The sequence below is a fragment of the Phyllostomus hastatus genome, unplaced genomic scaffold (assembly GCF_019186645.2).
Source record: "Phyllostomus hastatus isolate PE091 unplaced genomic scaffold, TTU_PhHast_1.1 phas_scaffold_317, whole genome shotgun sequence".
Taxonomy (NCBI): Eukaryota; Metazoa; Chordata; class Mammalia; order Chiroptera; family Phyllostomidae; genus Phyllostomus; species Phyllostomus hastatus.
The window spans coordinates 14,129,731-14,156,490 of record NW_025334023.1 but is presented as its reverse complement, the minus strand read 5'-3'; the positions used below and the strand labels follow the sequence as shown (position 1 = coordinate 14,156,490).

Below are 26,760 nucleotides of genomic sequence, written 5' to 3'. Positions count from 1 at the left end.
ACTATAATCTTTAAGGGGTAAACTTTATGGTTTGTTTTTTATATCTCAATAAAGCTATTATAAAGCATACATAGGGGATGAATATTTGGGCACACTATGCAGTAATCAGAGGCATTGGAAGCATAGGTCTTGAAAACATGGTGTCAAATTCAAAGTAAACACAATATCAGTATATCTTTAAAACATAGCATTAAATTATCTAATAAAGGAAAATAAAAAGGGATTCTCTAATAATTGCCCTTTTATGCTCACAAGCTTGGCTGTAGTCTCTGGAAAAATCCCTCTCTGTGTCTGCCTTTGTGACCAAATGAACCATGGCAACTTTAAAGAACCTATTCTCCTTGGACAACAAATATCTCGTCTTCTACCAAGTGACAGACATGCTCTGACTTATATTTCCAATGACTGCCATGTGAAAGATAGACTATAGGAAGACAAGAAAGGGGAGAGGTAAACCAGTTACATTATTAAGATATCTCAGACAAGAGATGTTAGGGCTCAGACTAAGGTTATAACCATGGAGGTGGTCAGTCACTATAAGATCCAGAATATGTTTTAGAAGTAGAATAAGATTTCCTAATGGATTGGACTAGGAGTATAAGCAAAAGAAAAGAATTAAAGCTCCTAAGTTTCTAGCCTGAGCCTGGCTGGCTGATACCATTTGCTGCACAGGGAAGGCTTAAAGGAGCATTTTGAGAGAGTGTTTATAACTATTTTTGTATTTAATAGTTTCACTTCATTTCTTTCTATTTCATCTGTCAAATTTCTCCAACTAGTTTACAATCTATTTTGTACTTCTTTTGTATTCTCATGTGCCTAGCATAGCACTGATTTAATAAATGCCTGCTGAATCTAATTAAACTGAAGTAGCCTTATAAGAACACATTTGAATCAACATTTTCAAACCTTATGTTTGAGAAATCAAATACAGATGTTTTAATCAAAGACAGTGCATGTTTAAAATTAAAAAGCAAATGCCAGCAAATACCTACTAGATATATATGTTTACAATTTTAAAAGGCATACACTGTTGAATGCTTGGTGGCATAAATGAAATTGCAGAGAGAAGTTTTCAAAAGGACTTTTAAATGTCATAAACTATAATTAAAGACATCACATTTCAAGTAACTAAAGGCAGCACATGATGAGTTTTGAAAGACTGGAATCCTCAGTCACTGTCACAACCAACATAATAAAGGGAAATCATGTGAATGCAGACTTTCACATGTTCCCTTTTAAATCACACTGTGGCAGACCTGAGCCCGAGCAGCCGATGCTCCTGTGGTGAGTGGTTCTGGCATGTTTGCCCCAGGAAAACGTTTCCATTATTTCATAGCCATCTCTCAGGCAGAAGCTAGATAAAATATTTAATCCTTTATTTTATACCTTTTCCGTATAACTTTTATGCATTTTCCCCTTAACAACTAATTCTCTATCAATTCTTAAAATCTAAAATACAGTATTAGTTTAAATTATACTCTTTTCCTTCCAAAACATGCTTATCAACATATAGCAAGAAACAACATTTTCAAATAGGTACTAATTCAATAGCCTTAAGTTTGTAATTTGTTAAAACTATTAGTTAATCACTAAGGCTATAAACTACTGGTCTAATAACTGAGACTTACCATGGCTTCCTGACAGATGATCATGAGTAGTAACAGTAACTATAAGGTAGTCCAAGGGAAGATCTTTTTATAATAACAAATCATTAATAGAGATGTCCCTTATTTAGAGTATATAGTTCTTTACCTGCTTATAACACTAACACAAACACAACTAGCAAAATTTATACTCATCACTACATAGTACACTGTACTGTTTTCTGTTTTGAGACAACTACCAATACTAAAAAAAAAAAAAAAAAAAACAGAGATGTGATTTACTCCCACTGGTTTACAAATTTCTCTCTCCAGTAAAGTTTAGGTCCATGGAAGCAGTGACTACTATTTGGGTAACTCCAGTTTCACCTACAGTGCTTAACATAGTAGGTGTTCAGTAAATGCTTGTTATCCTTTTGTTATTGTTATTGTCGTTTTCCTAAACTCTGGCCCACCTGGCAGTCCTTGGGAAGGCACGAGTTTTGTCCAGTGGTCACTAATACATCACTGATACATCTCTAAGTTGGAGCTTCCTCCAAGTCCTTTCCTTTCTTTAAGGTTCAAGTCCCATGTAATTCATAAAACCCTCTCTGGCTGCCCCAGCCAAAAGCAAACTCATTTTTTGTTTTTTTTTTTAATTCTAACAAATGTGTTGTCTAGCCACATATTTGACATGAATACACCACCTTGGACTATTAATTACTTATTCATTTAAAATCCTGACCTAGTTATATGTTGTTCCTTCAACAAAATTAATTTTAAGGGCAGAATAATGGCTTATATTTGTGCCCAACACCTACCAAATGCTTTGCACTCAGTGAATAAATGTTTACTTAATAAAAATAAAGACAATGACAATAAAGATAATATGGAGCAAGTTCTGTGAATTCTTCAATCATGTATTCATTCAGAGGCACAGCAGTTTAATTAAAGAATAAATAACTGTCACAGTGAAAACCAACAAAATTATATTATTACTAACAGTTATTATTTCACTGTCTCCCAACATTTTGAATGGGGCTGTGTGCATGTGTGGATGTATAAAATCAATTCATAATGAAGACATAATCAAGAAGTGAAAAGGCACCCTCCAAAAAAGCAATGCAGAGGATGGGTTACAGAGTCGTACACTTGAAACCTGAATGGTGCCCTGGCTGGTGTAGCTCAGAGGATTGAGCATGGCCTGCGAACCAAAGGGTTGCCAGTTCAATTCCCAGTCAGGCACATGCCTGAGTTGCAAACCAGGTCCCCAGTAGGGGGCACATGAGAGGCAACCACACATTGATGTTTCTCTCCCTCTTTTTCTCCCTCCTTCCCCTCTCTCTAAAACTAAATAAATAAAATCTTTAAAAAGAAAAAGAAATCTAGCTGATTTTACTAACCAATGTCACCCCAATAAATTCAATAAAAATGAGTAAAAATAGAACAATTTAAATTAATAACTATATGGCACAGTAATAAAAATGTCGCAAAACAATATGCCCTCATTTTTTAAAAATTGGTATACAATGTGAAATGTGACTGTGCATCTATGTTTGTGTATTTATGTACATAAACTGGAGGAAAAGAAGAGAATAAAAAATAAACACTAAAATGTTAGTAATTACTACATGGTAGAATTATAGACTTTTACTTTCTTCTTTATGCCTTCCTGTGCTTTCCAGATTAGAAACACATACCTAAATACAATAAATAACTTTTTAAAATAAAACCTTCCAGCATTTGTTGTTGATGGTATAACCCAACAATCTCAACTTAATCTAATAAGCAATACAACAAAGTTATAAAACAAAGTTATTTCTTAAGACTAAATTTGGTATCTGAAAATATTTAAATTCTTACCTATTCTGAACCAATCATGCTGTTACTATAGTAACAGTTAAATAACAGCAGTATATATAAAAAGTTCTATTTAGATAAAGGGAAGATGAAGCTTATTAGATTATCACTAGTAGTCAGAATATATCATGTACAGATTCACTTTTCTTTAGAAATAGTCAAAAATCTATGTGTAAAGCCTTTGATCTCATTAAATTTTTGAATTACAGACCCTTTATAACTAACTGATAAAGGATAAAAGACCAATTCATATTCTGAATTTTCTGAAAAACTTTTCTAATATTCTAATGCTGAATTTTATTAATCTGGACTTAGAGTATAAATCTACTGAACAGACAAATGCTCCTCCCCCAAAGAAGTTTTCCATTTATAAAGAACGACATATTCAAAGGCTTATTCTAGACTGGAAACACTATCAAAACAACACGGTACAGTCACTCGGGAAAACAGTTTAAAAGTTTCTTTAAAAACTAAACAGCAACTACCATATGACCTAGGAATCACACTCCTGGGCAATTATCCTAGAAAAATAAAAACATTCACACAAAAAGCTGCATGTGAATATTTATAGCAGCTTTATATGCAATAGCCAAAAACTGGAAATGAGGCAGATGTCCTCCAATGGGTAAATAGTTAAACAAATTAATATAGCCATACCATGAAACACTATTCAGCAATAAAGAATGAACTAGAGACATTTGCCAACAACTTAAATAAATCTTTAGAAAACTATGCTGAGTGAAACAGCTAATCACAAATAGTATACACTATATGATTCTATTTACATACCATCCTTAAAAGGACTATAGAAATTATAGAATCAGAGGAATAAAGAAGAGATTAGAGGTTGCCAGAGGTTAACTGGGAGGAGGAGTGGTAAGAGAAGAGGATTAGTTACAAAAGGGCTACACGAGGGATCCCTGTGGTGAAGGAAATGTTCTCTGTCTTAACTACAGTAAATACCAATATAAATACCCTAATTTTGATACTACTGCAGTTTTGTAAGATAATAATACTGAGAGAAACTGAGTAGAGGGTACACTAGATTTCTCTATTATTTCTTACAACTGTATATTAATCCATGATTGTTTCAAAATAAAAAGTTTAATCTAAAAATACTACAGCATTTTAAGGGCACTCTCCAACACAGATTACATAAAAATCAAAGACCTTCTCTTCAGGAATTTACAATCTAAACCAGAAAACACAAAGAAAGTTTGTGGAAGTTTACTCAGACTTTAGAGATAAGTGTGTAAAACATACACAGTATTTGGTTATTGAAATATATACCATGCAGTAGTGTAGAAAAGCATGTGCATGGCTAAAAGAAAAAAGAAACATTAAAACTCAAATCCATTCTAGTATGCAAGCATAATCTTAAGATTTTTAAAAAATAACAGCTCAAACAAGCACCAGAATAATTTGGCGCTGATATGGTTCCCACAACACCATATTATTCATCTTTTCTTCCTTTTCAAACATTATTTCTATTGTGACTTCTCCATTAGACAGCAAACTCCGTAAGTACAAAGACTGTCTTGATGTTGCCTACTGGCATATTACACAGTCACTGACACATGGTAAGTTCATAGCAAAAATTACATATTGTTTGTAACCAAAATGAGTTGGTAAATATAACTCTGAATTATATTCTCTTGTTACAGAATTCAAGAATTTATCGCTAGGTAAAAAAATAACTATATATCTTTTAGTTAAATTTGTCAATGTTGCCTTTTAATTCTAAACAACTTTAAAATATTTTTTATTTTTTATTGTTATTCTATTACAGTTGTCCCAATTTTTCCCTTTGCCCTCCTTTGCCCTGCCTGCCCCCCCGCATTCCCACAATCAATCCCCACACTGTTCTCCATGCCCATGGGTCACACTCATATGTGTTCTTCGTATGAATAACCACCATTCATTCAAAAAGCCTTCCACCATTATCCCCCTCCCCACACCCCTCTGCTCGCTGTCACACTGTTCCATGTTTCCATGCCTCTGGTTCTATTTTGCTCATTAGTTTATTTTGTTCATTAGATTCCTCTTACAGGTGAGGTCATATGGTATTTACCTTTTGCCAATTGGCTTATTTCACATTAATATAAATATGAATTCAAATATGAACTTGACCATCAAAATTATATAATTTTGAGTATACATTTACCATAAAGAATATCAGACTAGTTAACATTGATTTCACTTCTATAAACTTAGAAATTTGAGCCTGGCTAATTATTTTCTCAGACAGACTCAGTGTTTGACAATAGAACCACTGCTGTTCTGATGTACAAGAAGAATGTGCCTCCTAAGAGCTCATCCTTACATTGTTTTTCCCATAAGAAATGGCAACAGAAATATAATATGTTCAATTAAGGATGTATAGAGATATACAGATATAGATCCTATCAAAGATGAAGATCTACAGCTTTGGGGGGATGGAGGGATGGAGCAAAAAAGGAAAAGGACACATGGACAGGAACAGCAGGGGTGGTGATTGTAGGGGAGGGGGGTGGAAGAGGGCATAAAAGGGATAAATTGCAATGGAAAAAGTATAATAAAAATAAATAGATAGATAAATAAGTAAATAAATAAATAAATAAGATAGAGTTATGCTTTTTAAAAAAAGTAACAAAGGGCACAGGACTGTGGATCATTTCCCACCTGAAATAAGTGAAATTCGGTCATATATGACAGGAATAAAGCCAATGGCAAGGAAGCTCTTTCAAAAACTCAAGTCTATCCTTTAAAATAGAGACACAAAATATTCTCAAACTTAAGCAGATGCCCTTTCTCTTCTCTTTTTTAAGGGAACTTGATTTAAAAAATAAAATATGAAAAAGCACATGGAAAACCCTCAAAAGCAAAAAGAAAAAAATTACTTACCAAGTTAGCCATATAAATTGTGAGCAGCCCTCTCCTGAAAATAATTTTTAAAAAGAAACAGATGAGATTAAGCATTAACTTGACTTAATAATCACTTTATCATTTTTGAATAATCTATCAAAATAATGATCAGGATTTGAGAAAAAGGGGTACATTATTCTGAGCTAAGTTTTCAGTACCCCAATAGTTGGATCTAAATAGATTCTGCAAGTCATTTTGCTTAGCTTTCATTAATTTAAATTCTTTAAAATTATAATTACCTAGTAATTTGTTGTTTTGTTTTGTTTTGTTTTAAATTTTATTTATTTTTAGAGAGGGGAAGGGAGGGAGAAAGAGTGGGAAACATCAACATGTGGTTGCCTCTCACACAACCCCTACTTGGGGACCAGGCCTTCAACCCAGGTATGTGCCCTGACTGGGAACTGAACTGGCAACCCTTCGGTTCACAGGCTGTCACTCAAAGTGCCTAGTAATTGTTAACCAGACCTGTGGGGATCATTTCACAGTATTTAGTAATATCAAATCATTATGTTGCATACCTTAAACTAATATATGTTATAGGTCAATTAAATCTCAATTTTAAAAATTATTATTGCCTTATTATTTATTAATAAGAAGAGTAGTATAATTTGCTATTAGTATGCATCAGAGATTTACAACTGGTATGCCACAAAGACTTTTAAAGCATGCAATACCTGACTACCTAATCAGGGGCACTGGCCCCTTTTCCCTTAGATTGTCAAATAAAAAATGACAACAGACAACACAACAACAGCTGTCCGTGTGAATGAATCAAAATTATACCTATTATTCCTGTCAGATTGGCAAAATATATAATACATTTTTTGGTGTGCTGCAAAATTTTAGTAATCACTTTATGTGTGTCATGAGATGAAAATTGCTAATCTATATGGTGGAGAATTCCAAACTTAATAAAGAATCCTAAGGAATTCATCTTGCCAAAAAGTCAAAGGCAAAACAATTCTAACTAAACGCAAACTTTTTCAAAAAAAATCAAGTCTTTGATTTGTTTCACACACAATACAACTGTTTCTTAGGTGTGATGACAACTCATACTAAATCCCCTCACTTTTCACCTTCTTTGTTAGGTGAGAAGTCAGGCACTAAGGGAACCTTCTAACGCCAAAGCACAAACAAAAGTTCTATAAACAATTTACAGGAAAATTGCATATTTACCAAGTCTGTTTAATGAGAATTCAGCTAGAAACTCAAAACTAAGGACAACTTTATGCCTTTAACCTCTCTATTTAACTATCCTGCACAGGTCACGAATGAAGCACATCTTATTCTCTAGGAAAGAAGCGTTTAGTGTTTTATGAGCTTAAGAGGAAACAAAAGAGTTTAAGGGAAAGGTAAAAATAATAAATTCTGAAAATGATAAAAACTTACTTGAGTTTCAAATATAAACATTTCTAGTATTCAAAGAAAACAAATACTTTGTATATAAAACAAGTACCGATTTTCCAGGTATGGATAGCAACATGAATGAAATATTGCCAATGAAATATTCTTGATGTCAGATCCAGTCACACCTAGAGTGGACTGCTCATTATTTAAAATGGGTTAATACAATTTCTAATATTATCAAAGCCACATGGAGGCAGTATGATTTACCTGAATAACACCGAATGAAGTTATTAGGAAATCAGGGTTCCAGTTAACTTTAATTCTCTGGTATTCTATGTCCTTAAAATAGGGAACGAGACTAGTTTTCTAACTTACATTTTTAAACATAAAAACTATTTTTAAAAAGCTTTCATTTATCATCAATATACAATATAAACATCACACTGGATGTACTCTAGTTAAAAGGGAAAGGCAACCTAGGCACACCTACTGAGCATACCACGCCCCCCGCCCCCCCCACCCCCCCCACCCCCCCCACCCGACAAAGTCCCCCTTCAGCAGGTCCTAATGCACCTCAGCAGGATGGGAGAATTCCAGTGTTCTTCTCAAAAGAATTTTCAAATCACTGATAAGATGATCTGTAAGATCCCTGTTGGCTCTTCTTTTCTATGATTTTTATATATGAATTGAAATTGTTTCTACTAATCTTTATCAATCTTATCAATTTACCAAATCCTAAATCAAAGATGTTCTAACAACACTCATTTTAAATAAATTATATAAAGAAAAATTAGGTAACATCAATATCCAGGAGTCACACATATACAGAAAAGATAAATCCCTCTCAAGTGAAACCTACTCTTACTGAAAGCTAACTATATATAAAGAACAAAATAATATTCTTAATTATAAAACCAAAAAAAATATTTCTTTAATTTCAGTGGTGGTGCCTGATAATTGATGTCATTATGAAGTGAACCAATGTATAATGCTATCTTTAAAACATTTGTTCCACTAATCTAATTCTGTCTCTAATACTCAACGCACATACAGTTTCGATCACTAGCTTCCATCTATCTGATAATATAAATGTTCATCTTTAACTACCAAGGATATATTATCTTGTTTACCTCTACATTTTCACAATGTTCAACAGTACCTCATATCTAATGGGCACTAAACAAGCAATGAAATTACTAAACAAGGTGTTACTAGAACCCAGCCTTATAAAGAGGAACACGTTATAGACACATATTATAGAAATAAAATCACAAAAGATAGCCACTAAACAGAGGGATGGTCAATTAAAGATACCAATGTATTAACAAGCAAAGACATGATCAGTTTATCTTACATTTCCATGAAGTTTAACAATTTGTAAGGTATAATCAATATTTTGAAATCAGATTTTATCCTCTCAAAAGTCCTATAGTATATGATTGTCTAATGACTATGCTATATTTATACCTCAAACTAATACAAAATAATACTGAGTGTAAACTGTAATTGAAAAAAAATTTAAGCAAAAAAAAAAATAGTCCTATAAAGTGTAATGCAGATATTATTATCCTCACTCTACTAAAAACCAAGAATCAGAGAAGTGGTTTCTTTAAAAATATAAAAGTTGCCCCGGCTGGTGTGGCTCAGTGGATTGAGCACCAGCCTGCGAGCCAGAGGGTCACCGGTTCGATTCCCAGTCAGGGCACCTGCCTGGGTTGTAGGCGAGGTCCCCAGTAGGGGTACACAAGAGACAACCACACATTTATGTTTCTTTCCTTCTCTTTCTCCCTCCCTTCCCCTCTGTCTAAAAATAACTAACTAAATAAATAAATGCTTAAAAATATATAAAGTCACACAAAGACAAACTGGAATTAAAAGTCAGTTATTCTGACTCCACAGTTTTGTGTTCTTTCTAATGCACTGTTTCTACAACAGAAAGTCTTACTAAATTACCTTTAATTCTGCAATTCACTCACTTTTTAATAAGGTATCCTAACAGGCTTCTATGCTTTGTGAATGAATAAATCCTTAATATATTCTTGCTATTGAGGAAAAAACAGAGGATACAGTGTTCCTAGATTATATCTGATTCTGGTTACGAGTTTCAACTTATCATTCCCAAATAATGAAGATTATCTCCTTTCCAGTTTTATCTAAATTCCAACCCAGCTCTCGTAGCCCCAAGAATGAGAGGACAGTATCTGTGAAGGGCAGACATGATGGATCATACGGCCAGACTCTTTTTGGTTGGTTTCCCTGGAGCACAGACTTCAATCTTCTTTCCAGTGCCAATGACAGGGGCAGAGCATGAGGACAGTAATGTGCTTCATCACTTCTCCAGAGATGTTCAGTGTCTTAAGAAACTGATAAGTTAAGGAAATGCTATTTTATTATTTAACACTTGACTATATCTAGCCTAAGTCTGAAGACAAGCAGGTCACTCCCTTCGTAGTGAGTAGTTTCTTTCTGGAAACTAAATTACATATTAAAACACTGCTACAGTGTAATGGGGAAGGGGGAGGTGCCAGTTAGAACAAAAGGTGGCAAAGGCCTAAAGAGGAAGGGATAGGGTCAAGAAGGACAATAACTTTTAAATTTCACAGAAGTTTCTGATACATAAATACTCCTATTCTGCTGAGAAGAACTAGATTAAAAGATTGGTAAACCTCAATTAGTCAAGTATTTCTTTAAAACCATAAATTTTTTTTTCTCTTTTTGATAAGGGTGACCCTTTTAAATTTGCATATATTTCAGTGGGCATGCACATCAAGGGGTACTACCTAAAAAGTATTAAGAACGACTGCTATCAGAACTTTGTGTAATCAGAGTATCACTATTCCTATGGGAAAATATAAAAATAATTACATTTTCTTAACATCTTAGTAAATTAAAAAGAATCTTCACATTATGCAGAAAATTCAGATATTACTTTCATCTAATGACATTATGGTATCTAATTAGATGAGCAATAATACTTTTTATTTTGGAAACTCTAGTGTCTATATTCTTTTAGCTAACCTCAAACTTGTGAATGACACTGTATGTAACACATTTCAAAACTAAGGTTACTAAGGATTACGGTAGAAATAGTATAAGTTCTAAATTATAAATATATATTCTACATATACTTATAAAAATTTTGTGTTCTACAAATGAGTAGAAATTAGAGATTAAAGAAAAATATAGTGACCCTAGTATATCTAATCTGACAAAGACTTCAAATATGCAAAAATGAAACTAAACTAGCTAACAATATACTGAGTGGAGTTAGAAATGAGGACAGTTTTATATACAACAGCATCATTCTCTGGTGGTGCCTAGAATCCTAACCAAAAAATTAAAAAAAAAAAAAAACCACAGTAAAAATTCCTAAACATTGAAACCATTTACTAGTAGATGCTATTTAATCATCTCAAACATCTTTAAAGGTAAAATAGACTTCCATCTGTCAGAATGTTTAATAAGAGTATAAAATAATTTTAAGGTATAAAAATGAGTAAGATAAACTAGTCTACAGGAAAAGTCGATGACCATAACCTACTATACATAGCGTTTAACACAGAGTAAATTTTTCGGAAGACTGAAAGTAAATTAATTCTCATCCTATGAAGATAACATGACACTAGAACATGAAGATGCCCAGAATTTATAGACAAAACATATGGTATTCTTTTACTCACTATATACTCATTATATATATATAGTATTCATATATATTCACGTATTCATATATATTCACATATTATATATAAAATACAGAATTCACTCATTTTGGCCATAACTGCTTTAGGAGTTTCATAACTATAACAGTGCAATTTAACAATTCAACCCATATGTATGTTTAGAATAAATATGCAGTTTTTGATACTTTAATCCATGTCCAATTTTTTGAGCACCCCACAATTTTAATATATCTAAACTAATACTAAAAATCAAAGCAAATTCCACAGTAATTCTACAAAACAAAATCCATTAGAACAACTTCTTTCTGCACCACAAACAAAGCACTTCCTAGAAAAAGAAAGAGAAGACTAGATCTTAACAGCCCACCTAGAGATAAACTGGATGTTACCAAAGCTTCCTGCTGAGTCTCTATGATCTCAGTTTGCTGCGGCACGAATTTTTTAAGCAACCCTGGAAACAACTTCAAAGCTTTTTCAGAACCCCACAGTGATGCGATTAAGATTTAAGCAAACTGCCCTCTTACTAGGTGTCAGGAACTAGCAGGCAAAGAATATTTAATTCTATAAAGGGAGGAAGGGAGACAGGGAAAGAGAGATGGATGGATGGATGGATGCATGCATGCATGCATGGACGGATAAATGGATGACGGATACATGGATGGATCACTTGGAAAGAGAAAAAATGGAGGAAATAAAGTTAAACCAATTGAGATGAAGATTTATAAATAATGATGACTACAGAGCTTCACTTTATATATATATCACATATATGCATGTGTGTATGTGTATGCATAATCACTGTATGTTCTTCATTAAATGTTTTTTGAAAAACTGATTATACAATTGAGTCCAAAATATATAATTTCAGAGTAAAGATTTCACTAGTACATAAATCTTTAGAGATTTAAAAGTTAGGACTATCACTATTTGCTAAATGGAAAAAAAAATACTAACCTCCACATTGTTTCTTCCACTTTTTCTAATAATTACTAATATTTAATTTTAAAGGATGGCCTATGTATACATTTCAACTGACCACTAACTTCCTTAATGCTGTTGTTTCCCAACCTCTAACCTCAGACCTCATACTCTGGGCTTTCACACACTGGTCTCCCACAGCTTCAATGACCACTCATAAGAAAATACCTTCAAATTTTATTTTTATAACTACCGTGCATCTCCTGAATCTAGACTCATATTTCTAGGTGTCTACTGGCTATCTCCACCAACATATCATTTATTTTCTTTGTGGATTAAAGGCATAAGTATAAACTCCTTCTCCCTAAAGTAAAAACTATAATACTAATATGCTTCATTTTAGGTACTAGATGTAATAACTTTAAAATATAAATAACATCAACCTTTATAAATTATTTACAATCTATTAAAAGATATTGATGCTTAATTTATTAAAATATTTAAAATTTGTGGTAGAAACAAACACTTTTTCAAAGCAAAAAGACACTACTGCCCTGGCCAGGTGGCTCATTTGGTTGGAGTGTCATGCCATACACCAAAATGAGAGGCAACATCTCTCTCTCACATTGACGGTTCTCTTGCTCTCTCTCTCTCTCTCTCTCTCAACTTCTCTTTCTCTCTCCCAACCTCTCTCTCTCTCTCTCTCAACCCCTCTCTGTCTCTCTCAACCTCTCTCTCTCTCAACCTCTCTCCCTCTCTCTCAACCTCTCTCTGTCTCCCAACCTCTCTCTCTCTCTCCCCCAACCTCTCTCTCTTTGAAATGAATGAAAAAAAATTCTTGGTTGAGGATTAAAAAGAGAGAAAAACAGACTACTAAGTTAGTTTTTATGTACTTCCACATAAGTACAGACCAGACTCCCTTAAAATAAGGCAAAAAAGATTTGCTTTGCTAGGTTTTAAGATTAACTCCTAAAACATTAAAAAAAAACCCTGCTTTATAAAAAGTCACTAGCATCTGAACAATACTAAAAACTAATATCTAAAGTTTTTAATTAGACCCCAAACTAGGATCTGTGCTTGATACATACATAGACATGTATATATATATATAAACTGTCAATTAAAAAAAAACTAAAGAATTACTTCCATATATTGCATCACTTAATAATAAAGAGAAATAAATCAACATGTCATTAATAGTTTGACTACATAACAATCACATCAAGATAAGCATCAATTTTTTTATCAGCCACCCTTATGACAGTGCTTATAGAGACCTAGACTTAACATTTTTATTAGGTTTTTAAAATAGTAAAACCACTACAATTAATATTTAGAAAAGGTCATAATCTATAACAGCTATAAACTTTTTGTGAATGCCTAGTGTCTACCAACAAAACACTAGTGCAATCACTCACTTAAAGAAAATAATACCTGAAAGCTTTTTCTCACATTTCTATTTTTATTTTTTCCTTCATTTTATTGTTGACTCTAATAGAGATATCCCCATTTTCCCCCTTTGCCCACTTCCACCCAACGCATTTTTCAAAAAGTTCACTATACTCTTCTCTCTTCTGAGCTTGAAGTACCTTCTTTTGCTTCTGTAACTTATTTCCTGAGCCCAGTTCTTCTACCTTGTGCTTTTTAAAAAAAAACTTTCTCTTATAGTTGGAATCTTGACTCTGAATTCTTTCCTAGCCAGAACAAAAGTACTGAGGTCTGCTCTGACTCCACTGGTGTAATACTGGTGCTGTTCTCGCCACCAACATTATGGTGCTTAAGACTCAGAATGTCTTAACATGGCATAGTGCAGCACGATTCCAGAGAAGCCTACACAGGGCCTACTCGCAGACACGGAGCCACGCAAGGTATCAGCAGGGGCTCACTGCACCCCACTGTCTTCTTGCCTTGCATTTGGTGGACTTCGGTGAGTTTTTCTTGGAATTCCAAACCTCCCTGTTTAGGAATGGCAACATGAGGAGCTCTGTGAACTCAATCCACAGAAAACAACTATAATTGGTGAAAATTATATAAAAGCAGCCATGTAAAATCTCTAGAAATAGTCCTAAGGGTATATAAAAATGAAGAAAGTGTTTATTCAAGTAAATCTAGACAGAATCCAAGACAGCAGAGCAGCAGATGAGCTGCAGGCATCTACTGCCAGAACCTGAACGACTAACTGAAGACAAGCTGAAGAAAAATCTTCTAACCAGGGATTACAGAAGAAGACACATTCAGACTGCTCCAAACAGGTCATCCAGGACCAGTCACAGGTAGCATCTGACATTGGGCTGAACCAGAATCCCTCCCAAAAAGCCCAGAAACAACACAACCAGTGGAAAACTTCAGACAACATCAAAGAAAGATCAAAAAAGCTTCACAAGGGGCATATCCAAAGGGAGATATCGGCAGGCACCAAACCCTGCTGAGGCAAATCCCACTTCGTGTGGTGAGCACCTGCACAGCAGCCACATGCCATGGTCAGGATTGAGCCTCACTGTCAGGCGGCCTACGGGTCAATCCTACACACAAATGGACCAATAACAATCAGCATTTAATTACAACAAGACAGCCCAATAACCCACACAGACATTCCTGGAGACTGCACCACTGGACCCCACAGGACACCCACTATATAAGGCCACCCCACAAAGACTAGGAGTGATAGCAGATCTGTATCATACATAGAAACAAACAAAGGGACAGCCAAAATAGGGAGACAAAGAAACAGGCTCCAAATGAAAGAACAAAAGAAATCTCCAGAAAAAGAGCTAAATGACATAAAGCAACCAATTTATTAGATATAGAAATCAAATAATTAGAAGGATGTTCAAACAGCATGAAAAAGGACACAGAAGCCACAAAAACCAATCAGAAATGAAGAATACAATATCTGAAATGAAGATACATTGGAAGGAATAAACAGTAGATTAAATTAAGCAGAACACTGAATCTGCAATTTCGACGACAAGGTAGGGAAAAACCCCCAATTAGAGCAGGAAAAAGGAAGAATTTTAAAACATCAGGACAGTTTATGGGACTTTCAGGAAAACATGAAGGGTACCAACATCCACATCACAGGGAAACCAGAAGAAGAGAAAAGAGGAGGAGGATGAGGAGGGGGAGAAGAAAGAGGAGATGGAGAAGAAGATGACAATGACAATAGAAGAGCATAATTGAAAGAATAAAATGGCAATAAATATGTAGCTATCAAAAATCAATTTAAACATAGAGGACTTCCAGGCAAGATGGAGGCATAGGTATATATACTTTACCTCCTCACACAACCAAAAGAATGATGACAAATTTAAAAGGAAAAAGAACCAGAACTAGAAAACCAAACTATATGGAAGTCCAACAACCAAGGAGTTAACGAGGAAATATTCATTCAGACTGGTACGAGGGCAAAGACGGGCAGCTGGGGCACAGAGGACTCATGGCAAGGCAGCTGCTGAAGGAACAGGAAGGGCAAGGAGGTGGCTGGCAGAGTGGGCAGTCCCACATTTGTGTGCAGACAAACTGGGACAAACAACTAGGGAGCGAGACTGACTGCACAACCCAGGATTCTAGCCAGGGGAAGTAAAGCCTCAAAACCTCTGACTGAAAAAACCTGTGGGGGTTGAGGTGGCAGGAGAGACTCCCAGCCTCACAGAAGAGTTCCTTGTAGAGACCCACGGGTCCTGGAACATACATAAACCCACCCACCCAGGAATGAGCACCAGAGGGGCCCAATTTGCTTGTGGGTAGTGGAGGAAGTGACTGGAAGCTGGCCGAAAGCCAAGCAAGCAGGATTGTTCCCTTTCTGACCCTTCCCCCACATACAGCAACACAATGCAACAACGTGGGTTGCCCCACCCTGGTAAATACCTAAGGCTCTATCCCTTACAATGTAACAGCTGCACCCAGGCAAAGAAATATGGCCCAAATGAAAAAACAGATCAAAACTCCAAAAATAGAACTAATTGATGAAGTGATAACTAACCTATCAGATACACAATCCAAAATGCTGGTAATCAGGATGCTCACAGAAATGATTGAATGTGGTCGCAAAACAGAAATAAAAATGAAGCTTATACAAAGTGAAATAAAGAAAAATATACAAGGAACCAACAGTGAAGGGAAGGAAACCAGGACTCAAATCAACAATTTGGAGCAGAAGGAACAAATAAACAGTCAACCAGAACAGAAGGAAGAAACAAGAATTCAAAAAAATAAGGAGAGGTTTAGGAACCTTTAGGACAACTTTAAATATTCCAACATCCGAATCATAAGGGTGCCAGGAGGAGAACAGGAAAAGAAAGAAATGGAAAGCTTATTTAAAAACATAATGAAAGAGAACTTTCCTAATATGGCCAAGGAAATAAGACTTCCAGGAAGTCCAAGAAGCTCAGAGAGTCCCAAAGAAGTTGGATCCAAGGAAGAACACATCAAGGCACATCATAATTATATTACCCAAGATTAAAGATAAAAAGGGAATCTTAAAAACAGCAAAAGAAAAGGAGACAGTTACTTACAGGGGAGTTCCCATAAGACTAGCAGCTGATTTTTCCAAAGAAACCTTGCAGGCAAGAGGGGTTGCAAAGAAGTATTCCAAGTCATGAAATACAAGGACCTACAACCAAGATTACTCCATCCAGCAAAGCTATCATTTAGAATGGAAGGGCAGATAAAGTGCTTCCCAGATAAGGTCAAGTTAAAGGAGTTCATCATCACCAAGCGTTTATTATATGAAATGTTAAAGGGACTTACCTAAGAAAAAGAAGATGACCAAAATATGAACAGTAAAATGACCATAAACTCAAAATTATCAACAACTGAACCTTAAAAAGAAACAAGCTAAGCAAACAACTAGAACAGGAACAGAATCACAGAAATGGAAATCCCACAGAGGGTTATCAGTGGGGAGGGAGAGAAAAGGTACAGGGAATATGAAGCATAAGTGATAGGTACAAAATAGACAGGGTGTGGTTAAGAATAATATGAGAAATGGAGAAGCCAAAGAACTGACATGTATGACCCATGGACATGAACTAAGAGGAGAGAATGTTGGTGGGATTGGGGTGCAGGGTGAAGGGGAATAATGGAGAGAAAAAAATGGGACAACTGTAATAACATAATCAATAAAATATACTTAAAAATCAATTTAAATGTAAATTGCTTAAATTCTCCAATCAAAAGACATAGGGTAGCTGAATGGATAAGAAAATAAAACCCAGTGTTGCAGGTTCGATTCCCAGTCAGGGTACATGCCTGGGTTGCAGGCCATGACCCCCAGCAACTGCACACTATGTTTCTCTTCCCTCTTTAAAAATAAATAAATAAAATCTTTTTTAAAAAAAGAAAACTCATATTTTTGCTTGTCTAAAAAAGACCCACCTCAGCACAAAAAATATACACCGACGAAAAGTAAAAGGATGGAGAAATATATCTCATGCAAATGGAAATTTTTTAAAAACCTGGGGTAGCAACACTTATATCTGAAAAAATTAGACCTTAAAACAAAGGTTACAATTACAGACAAAGAAAGACAGGGCTTAATAATAAAGGTCCTGTCTTTCCACCAAGAAGATACAACCCTTGTTAACATTTGTCCACCCAATATAAGAACACCTAAATATGTAAAGCAAATCTTCATGGGCAAAAAGTGAGAGACAGACAATAATCCAGTCACAGTCAGAGATTTTAACACCCCATTGACATCAACTATTGGATTTTCCAATCAGTAAATCAACAAGGAAATAGAGGTTTTATTTCTTTTTAAGATTTTATGTATTTATTTTTAGAGAGGGAAGGGAGGGAGAAAGAGAGAGAAACATCAATGTGCAGTTGCTGGGGGCCGTGGCCTGTAACCCAGGCATGTACCCTGACTGGGAATTGAACCTGCGATGCTTTGGTTCGCAGCCCGCGCTCAATCCACTGAGCTACGCCAGCCAGGGCAGAAATGGAGGTTTTAAATCATACACTGTATCAGATGGATTTAATTGGTATCTTCACGGCATTTCATGCCAAAACAGCAAAATATATGTTCTTTTCATGTGCACATAAAACATTTTCTAGGATAAATGACATGATAGGGCACAAAACAAGACTCAATAAATTTAAGAAAACTGAAACTGTATCAAGCATCTTCTCTGACCATAATGGTATGAAACTAGAAATCAATCACAAGAAGAAACTGAAAAACACCAAAGACACGGAGGCTAAATAACATGTTACTACACAATGAAAGGGTTAACAATGAGATGAAAAAAGAAATTAAAAGATACCTTGAATCAATGAAAATAAGAATACAACAACCCAAAATCTATGGGACACAGAGAGAGCAGCCCTAAGAGGGAAACACTGTACATAGCAATACAGGACTACCTCCAAAAAACAAGAAAAATCTCAAATAAACAATCTAACTATACACTTAAAGGAACTTAAAAAATAATAATATGACTAAAATCCATAGAAGGAAGACAATAATAAAGATCAGAGCAGAAATAAACAAAACGGAGTCTGAAAAAAATACAAAAGATCAATTAAACTAAGAGCTTTTATATGAAAAAATAAAGAAAATAGACAAATCTTTAACCAGACTCATCAAGAAAAAAACAAATAGGATCCAAATAAATAAAATCGGAAACAAAAGAGAAGTAACAGCTGACACTAAAGAAATACAAGGAATGGTGAGAAAATATCACAAAGAACTATATGCTGACAAATTAGACAAGCTGGAAGAAACGGATAAATTCCTAGAAACGCACAGTCTTGCAAAACTGAATCAGAGAATCTGCATAGACAGACTAAAACTAGTGAAATAGAAGCAGTAGTCAAAAACTCCCCACAAATAAAAGTCCTATATAGGATGGTTTCACAGGTGAATCTTAACAAACATTAAGAAAGAACTAACACCTAACCTTCTCAAACTATACCAAAAAGTTCAAGAGAAAGGAAGATTCCAAGATCATTTTAGAAAACCAGATAAAGACACTTACAAAGAAAGAAAATTAGAGGTCAACATCCTTCATAAACATAGATGCTAAAATCCTCCACAAAATATTAACAAACTGGATATAGCAATATATTAAAAAGATCATATACACCATGATCAAAGAGGATTTATTCCAAGGATACAAGGTTGGTACAATATCTGCAAATCAGTAAATGTAGCATACAACATAAACAAAATGAAGGCTAACAACCACAAGAGCATTTCAAGAGATGCAGAAAAAGCATTTAATAAAACCAGCACCCATTTATGATAGAAACTCTCAGCAAAATGGAGAGAAAACATACCTTAGTGCAATAAAGCCCATACATGACAAACCCACAGCCAACATCATACTCAGCAGGCAAAAACTACAAGTGCTTCTTTAAGATAGGGAACAAGAGAGGTATGTCTGCTTTCACCACTCTCTTTCAAAACAGTACTGAAAGTCCTATTCACAGCAACCAGACAAGAAGAAGTAAAAGGCATTTAAATTGGAAAGGAAAAATTAAACTGTCATTAATTGCATATGACATGATACTGCTTATATAAAGAACCCTAAAGATTTCACCAAAAAACTACTAGAAGTGATTAAATGAATTCAGTAAAGTAGTAACGTACAAAATAAATATCCAGAAATCAGTTGCATTTTTATACACCAATAATGAACTACCAGAAAGAGGAACTAAGAAAACAATTCCATTCATAATTGCTTCAAAAAGAATAAAATACACAGGAATAAATTTAACCAAGGACTTAAAAGACCTGTACTCTGAAAACTATTTTTAAAAAACCTGAAAAAATAAAGATACAAATAAACAGAAGCATAAACCATATTCATGGATGGCAAAAATTAACATCATTAATATAAACAACCATACTATCCAAAGCAATCTATAGATTCAATACAATTCCCATCAAGATAGCAATGGTGTATTTCACAGACCTAGAACAAATATTCCAAAAATTTATATGGAACCACAAAAGAGCCCCAATAGCAACAACGATCCTGAAAAAGAACAAGGTGGGGAAAATCACACTGCCTGATATCAAACTATATATGCTAAAAGGACACAGTAATTGAAAAAGCATGGTACTAGCATGAATATAAACATATAGATCAATAGAACAGAGAGCCCAGAAATAAACCCACATTTTTATAGTCCATTAATATTTGACAAAGGAGGCAAAAACATTCAATGGGATAAAGACAGTCCATTCAATAAATGATGTTGAAAAAATTGGCCAGATATGTGCAAAAATATGAAACTAAACCTTCTTACACCATATACAAGAATAAACTCAAAATAGATTAAAGACTTAAGTGTTAGGCTCAAAAACGTAAAAATCTTAGAAGAAAACAGGCAATAAAGTCTCAAGGATTTCTTGTAGCAATATTTTTTTCTGCTATATCTCCCCAGGCAAGAGAAACCAAAGAAAAACTAAACAAATGGGACTATATCAAACTAAAACATTTCTGCACAGCAAAGGAAACCTTCAACAAAATGGAAAGACAACCCACTGAGTGGGAAAACATTGGCCAAAGATACATCTGATAAGGGGTTACTATCCAAAATTTGATAAGGGGTTACTATACAAAATTTATAAAGAACTTAAACAACACCAAAAAAAAAAAGTCCAATTAAAAAAATTGGGCAAACGACCTGAATAAACATGCAAAGAGAACATACAGACGGCCTATAGACATGTGAAAAAATGTTCAACGTCACTAAGCATCAGAGGAATGCAAATGAAAACCACAAAGAGATAAGATACCACCTTGCACCTGCAAAAACGGCTATCATCAATAAGTCAACAAACAACTGTTGGTAAGGATGTGGTACAGGGGTAATCTGTTGGTGAGAATACAGGTTGGTGCAGCCATGAGTTAAAGTGGTATGGAGTTATGTCAAAAAATTAAAAATGGAATTGCCTTATGACCTAGTGATTCCACTTCTGGGACTATATCTGAAGAAGCCCAAAACACTAATTCTAAAGAATACATGCACCCCTATGCTCACTGCAACATTGTTTACAATTGCCAAGACTTGGAAGCAACCCAAGTGTCCATCAGTATGTGAGTGGCTAAAAAAGCTGTGGTACATTTAGATAATGGAATACTACTTAGCCATAAAAAAGAAGGAAATCTTACCCTTTGCAACCATGGACAGACCTGGAGAACATTAAGCTAAGTAAAACATGCCAGTCAGAGAAAGACAAGTACCATATGATTTCACTCATAACGTGGAATCTAAGGAACAAAATGGACCAACAAGCAAAATAGAGACAAGATTCATAGACAGACAGCAGGCTGACAGCTAACATGGTAGGGGCAGGTGTGAAGGGATTGAGCAAAAAACAAAAACCTCATGGACATGTACCATAGTTTGGTGAGTGCTGGTGGAATGGAGAAATGGGAAGGAGGTGGAGGAGGGTAAAGGGGGAATAAATGGTGATGGATGGAGACTTGCCTTGGGGTGGTGAACACTCAATACAGTTTCTAGATGATGTGTTGTGGAATTGTGCATCTGAAACCTGTATGATTTTGTTGACCAGTGTCACTCCAATAAATTTAATAAAAAAGAAAAAAAATGACCCCATCTTGATTAATACATGACCTCTTGATTTACATATGACCCAATTTTAATTCTCTGGGATAAATATGGAATCAAAATCGCTGTCAGCAATCATTATTCATGAAATGGCAAAAATTATTTTATACAGAAGCTTTAACTTAACTATTTACCTGAGAGGACAATTTACATAACAGTTTGTAGCATTTTATAGAAATGTCATTATTTTTCATGGAACATTTTCAGTTTATATAAAAATATACTTGTTTAAACAGGAAGATGCCTTAAAAATAATAGATTTAACAATGAGCCTGAAGCAAATTACAAATGTATATGATAATTAAAAAAACTACTGTTAATTTTCTTAGATGTGATAATGGTACTATGATTCTGGAGCAGATCTTTAATCAGAATTTGTAGATGCCATGTTTCAGTTAGCACACCAAAGAACTCTCCACTTTTTTAGTAAACAAAGATTAATGGATATTAGTGTTCTATAATGTCAATCTTTATATTTTTAGGCTTAATAAACATAAATTATAATATTAGTATAAAATTAAGTTTTCCATCATATATCTCTGCAAGACTGAAAAATAGATGTGGAAATATTTGTTACACCTGCACTATAATAAATAAACAAAAAAATTTTCTAGTTGTCATTGGGGACATTTAATCAGTTCAATTAAATGTGTAGATATGTAAAAATTTACCTGCTTTTTCTTTCTATTAGAATGGCCACATAAGAAGCTGGCAAAGCGGCACCAAAGCCAGGACTCCATGAGTAGAATTTTCCAAGTATCCTCCTGAAATTCAAATTTGGAATGTTTGTATGAAATTTCTATTTAGTCATTTCAGTTATTACAAATAGAAGTTCCCTTCTCAATCCACACCCTACTAAATATCCCACAGCATCTCAAACTCAGGATGTCCAAAACCAAACTCTCTACCTCTCTCCCATCCTCATGAACTTATTTTCTCTCCTCTATTCTCCTAGGTTATTGGCATCAACAACTACCTCTCCACCCATATGTGATAGGGGCTTTTCCTTCTCCCTTAACTTTTTCCATATACAATTAATCCCTCAAATTCCTCTCCAACCTATTGCCCCCAGACTTAGGTAAGTACCTCACCATCTCTCACTCAGGCTACTACAACTGCAACCTAATAGGTATCCTTCCCTCCAGTAATTTAGTCCAGCAATTTTCAATTGGTGTGCTGCAAGAGACACACGGATGTGCTGCAAGGATTTTTAAAACATGCAGTACTTGACTATTTAGTCAGAGGCACTAACATCTTTCCCCTTAGATTGCCAAATTAAAAAATGACAACAGCCAACACAACAACAGCCATCCAGTGTGAATGAATCAAGGTTATATACCAATTATTTTGTCAAATCAGCAAAAAATATAACTTATTTTTTGGTGTGCTGCAAATTTTAGCAATTAGTTATGTGTGCCATGAGATGGAAATAGTTGAAAATTGCTGATTTATTCAGTCATATTCATTCAGACATGTCCTGGATCCAACATTGCTCACTACACAAACCCTCTATATTCTCAATTCCCTTCTCTATCAAATGGGAATAATTAGATTACCTGTCTCATATAGTTGTGATAAAGACTACCTGAGCTATTTCCTAGTGCCATGCACAGCACATTAAAAAGTACTCAGAAAATGTTGTTATTACAATAATTACTATAATTTTTAACACATAATAAATATTTAACAAATGTCTTTCCCTCTTTGCTTCTACAACCCTTCATAATTCCTTCTTACAATACCTGCCAAAGTATTTCATGTTTTTAGTTATACATCTGTATAATTTTTCATTACTAGAATATGTCCCCGAAAGTAAGACTCTGAACACTGTCTCACTCATTATATAAAGTCATTAGGGGCTTAAATTTTTAAAGAGAAAAAAAACTGGAGATGTTAGAAAGACATTTTTTTCCCCTTTCAAAGACAATATGTTCCTAAGAAAGGGAAAAGCACATAATCATAAGATGTTTTCTGAACAAAGCTGGTCAATTGCTAAATGATACATTATAGGAAAACACACATATATACATACAGATGAGGGTCAAGAATCAAAGATGAAATGATCTTTTTAATTGAAGCCTAGCTTTAAAGAATTGGAAACCTACTAAGCATATATAACATCAGCATTTCTGAAACAGACAACAGAATCCTTCTGCCTAAGAAAACTAGAAGTAGTTCTCCCTCCAATATAAACTCCAGAAAAGAACGTAATAAGTTACTGAATGTAAAAATTAAAGGAAAGCAACTCAATGACTGTTACACAAGAAACAGAGATGTTGCCTTATTTTAAGTAGTTTATGTTTCCACAACTTAACCAAACAGGTTCACAGAATATAAAGAAATATGCTGCATAGCGGTTTATTATTACTGCTACTTTTTAGAAATCTAATTATCATATAACTTTATTTTTAGAGTTTTAACAAGTGTTAGAAACTTTCCAGAGACCACATAATAAAGAGTTTCTTACACAAATTTTCAGGTCAATTTGAAAACATGATTTATTCAATAGCATAAACTTTATCAATTATTTTCTGTACAATAGGAACACTTATAAATATTAATGTTCTGAGGTATATATCTGTAAAAGACACTTGAAATATTTTTTATTACAGTTAAAACATCCCTGCAGAACTTTGGACAACACTAATTATGTAACACTGATATAAGGATAATGTAGTTAGTATTTTAAATTTGACAGATTAAAAAACTACTAGCTTGGGTTTTCAACAATCAGTGAGAAAAAAGATAAAAAGTAAGTATTTAACAATTATGTTACATGTACCATAGGACTAAAACCTGAGTTCTATATAACCAACCCATGGACATGGACAATGGGGTGGGGATTGACTGGGGGCAGCAAGGGCAGGGGAGAGCAATGGGGGAAATTGGGACAACTATAATGGAACAAAGGAAGGGATGGAGGGAGGGACAGAGGGAGGGAGGGAGGAAATAAAATAAAACCTGAATGCTAACTCAATCTATATTGTATAAAGCATGTTACACTGGTAATATCTAGACTTATCAGACCAAAAGTTTCACCAGGAGGATAGGCCAGAAGTTAGCTTACTGTTTTATATAAAAATACAAGCATTTTATAGTCATTTCGAAGTCTGTTCACTGCATATGAACTTAACCTATATCATGGACAGCTGCTTTGAATTCATGATCTATGAAATTGAAACATTAAGAAATCCTCATCAATGACTTGGCAAACACAGTAGCCCTCAAAAAATGTATGATACATTAAAGCAATTTTGCTATATAATCACAACCATAATTTGAAGTTTATATTACATCTTGAGGCCAAGAGGCTTGTAACTCCTGCTTTTACAAGCTTTCCTTGGGATAGGTAAATAAATGTCATTTCACAGAGAGAAAAACATACACAAGCAGTGGGACCTGCACAACATTTTCATAAACATCTGTTTGTTTCCGTTTCGACAAAGGAATTTGTATTAACTTCCAGTAGCGATTATGAGTACCAACCTTAAAATGCAAAAGAAGGCCATATACAAGGCCCCATTAGCAGTCAGAAATGAAGCAGACTGTAGGATCTCAGGGAGTAGTTTGTGTAAATAATAGTCTATTTTTCGTTTCCGGAGAATTGCTGCAATCTGAAAAGAGAAAGTCTTTTTTGTTTAATCCAACCAAATGTTCCCACTTAAATTAGCCCTTACATGACAGCTATTGAATAACAACATATATTTTAAAATTAAAGTAAAAACATTGGTGTTTTACTGGCTCCTCCTCTATAAAAATATAATTTCTGGAACAGAAAAGAAGATATTTTAATTTATCTAAAGCACAGTGAGTAAAATATACAGCAAGAAACTACAACACAGGTTACATAATAAGTAACCACCAAATATTGAGGAAAATATTTATAATGCTTTTAATAACAGTTTTAAACAACAAAAAATGAACTACATTTTTAAATGGAAAAAATAAAGTGTAATTCAAATAGAAATTGCATGCTAAAACAAAATTACATTACAGATCTTATCAGCCTAAATATTAGAGAAATTCAAGGAGAGAAACCAGAGAAATTTATTCAGTTATTCAAACATGACTAATATATGACAAAAACCATGCTAAAAATACAAGAGCCAAAAATAAAATTAATGATTTCTGGCCTACTACAGCCCATTAAAAAAAAATGGCCTGAGCCTTAGCCAGGTAGCTCAATTGGTTAGAGCATCCTCCCAACAGGCCAGGGTGGTGGGTTTGATCCCTGGTAAGGACTAATACAAGAATCAATCAATGATGCATAAATAAGAGGAATAACAATTCAATGTTTCTCTCTTTCTTTCTCTCTCTCTCTCTCTCTCTCTCTCTCTCTCTCTCTCCCCCCCCCCCCCCACCCCCCCAGCCGTCATCCCCTACCTTCTCTTCTGCCCTGCTTCTTCTCTCTCTCTCAAATCAATAAATTAAAAAAAAATTTTTTTAAAGGCCTGAAAGCCCTGGCTGGTGGTGTGACTCAGTCACACCACATTGAGTGCTGGCCTGCGAACCAAAGGTCTCTCACACATTGATGTTTCTCTACCTCTTTCTCCCTCCCTCCCCCTCTCTCTAAAAAGTAAATAAATAAATGCCTACAAAAATAAAAAAGACCTGAAAAATAAATACAGGGGTTGGCAAAAGGAGATTTACAATTGTTCATATGGAAAAAGACATGTGGGCTATGATTACCACGATAGCTTTATTAACAAAAAAAGTTGCAGTGCAGCTATACACCTACTTTTGCTCACCCCCATATTGGGAAGTGTCTAACATAATGTAGGTAGGTACCCTGTGACACCAAAACACAAAAATGAGAACAAGTTCCTGTACAGAAGTTTATCACAGAAGTATTTTATAAAGAATATCAACCCTTGAACTGTCAT

At 34.5% G+C, this 26,760-nt stretch overlaps 1 protein-coding gene across 2 annotated transcripts in view; it reads right to left on the bottom strand.

Moving 5' to 3' along the window:
* The window catches only part of TMEM135 (transmembrane protein 135), a 237,548-nt gene that overhangs the window by 190,347 nt on the left and 20,441 nt on the right, over positions 1-26,760 (bottom strand). For both annotated transcript variants that reach the window (XM_045818190.1, XM_045818189.1), the window contains exons 2-4: positions 25,364-25,491; positions 22,549-22,641; positions 6,324-6,357 (exon numbers count right to left, since the gene is read on the bottom strand). In XM_045818190.1, the coding sequence (XP_045674146.1) occupies positions 6,324-6,357; positions 22,549-22,641; positions 25,364-25,491 (255 nt within the window). The remainder of the gene's footprint in view (positions 1-6,323; positions 6,358-22,548; positions 22,642-25,363; positions 25,492-26,760) is intronic.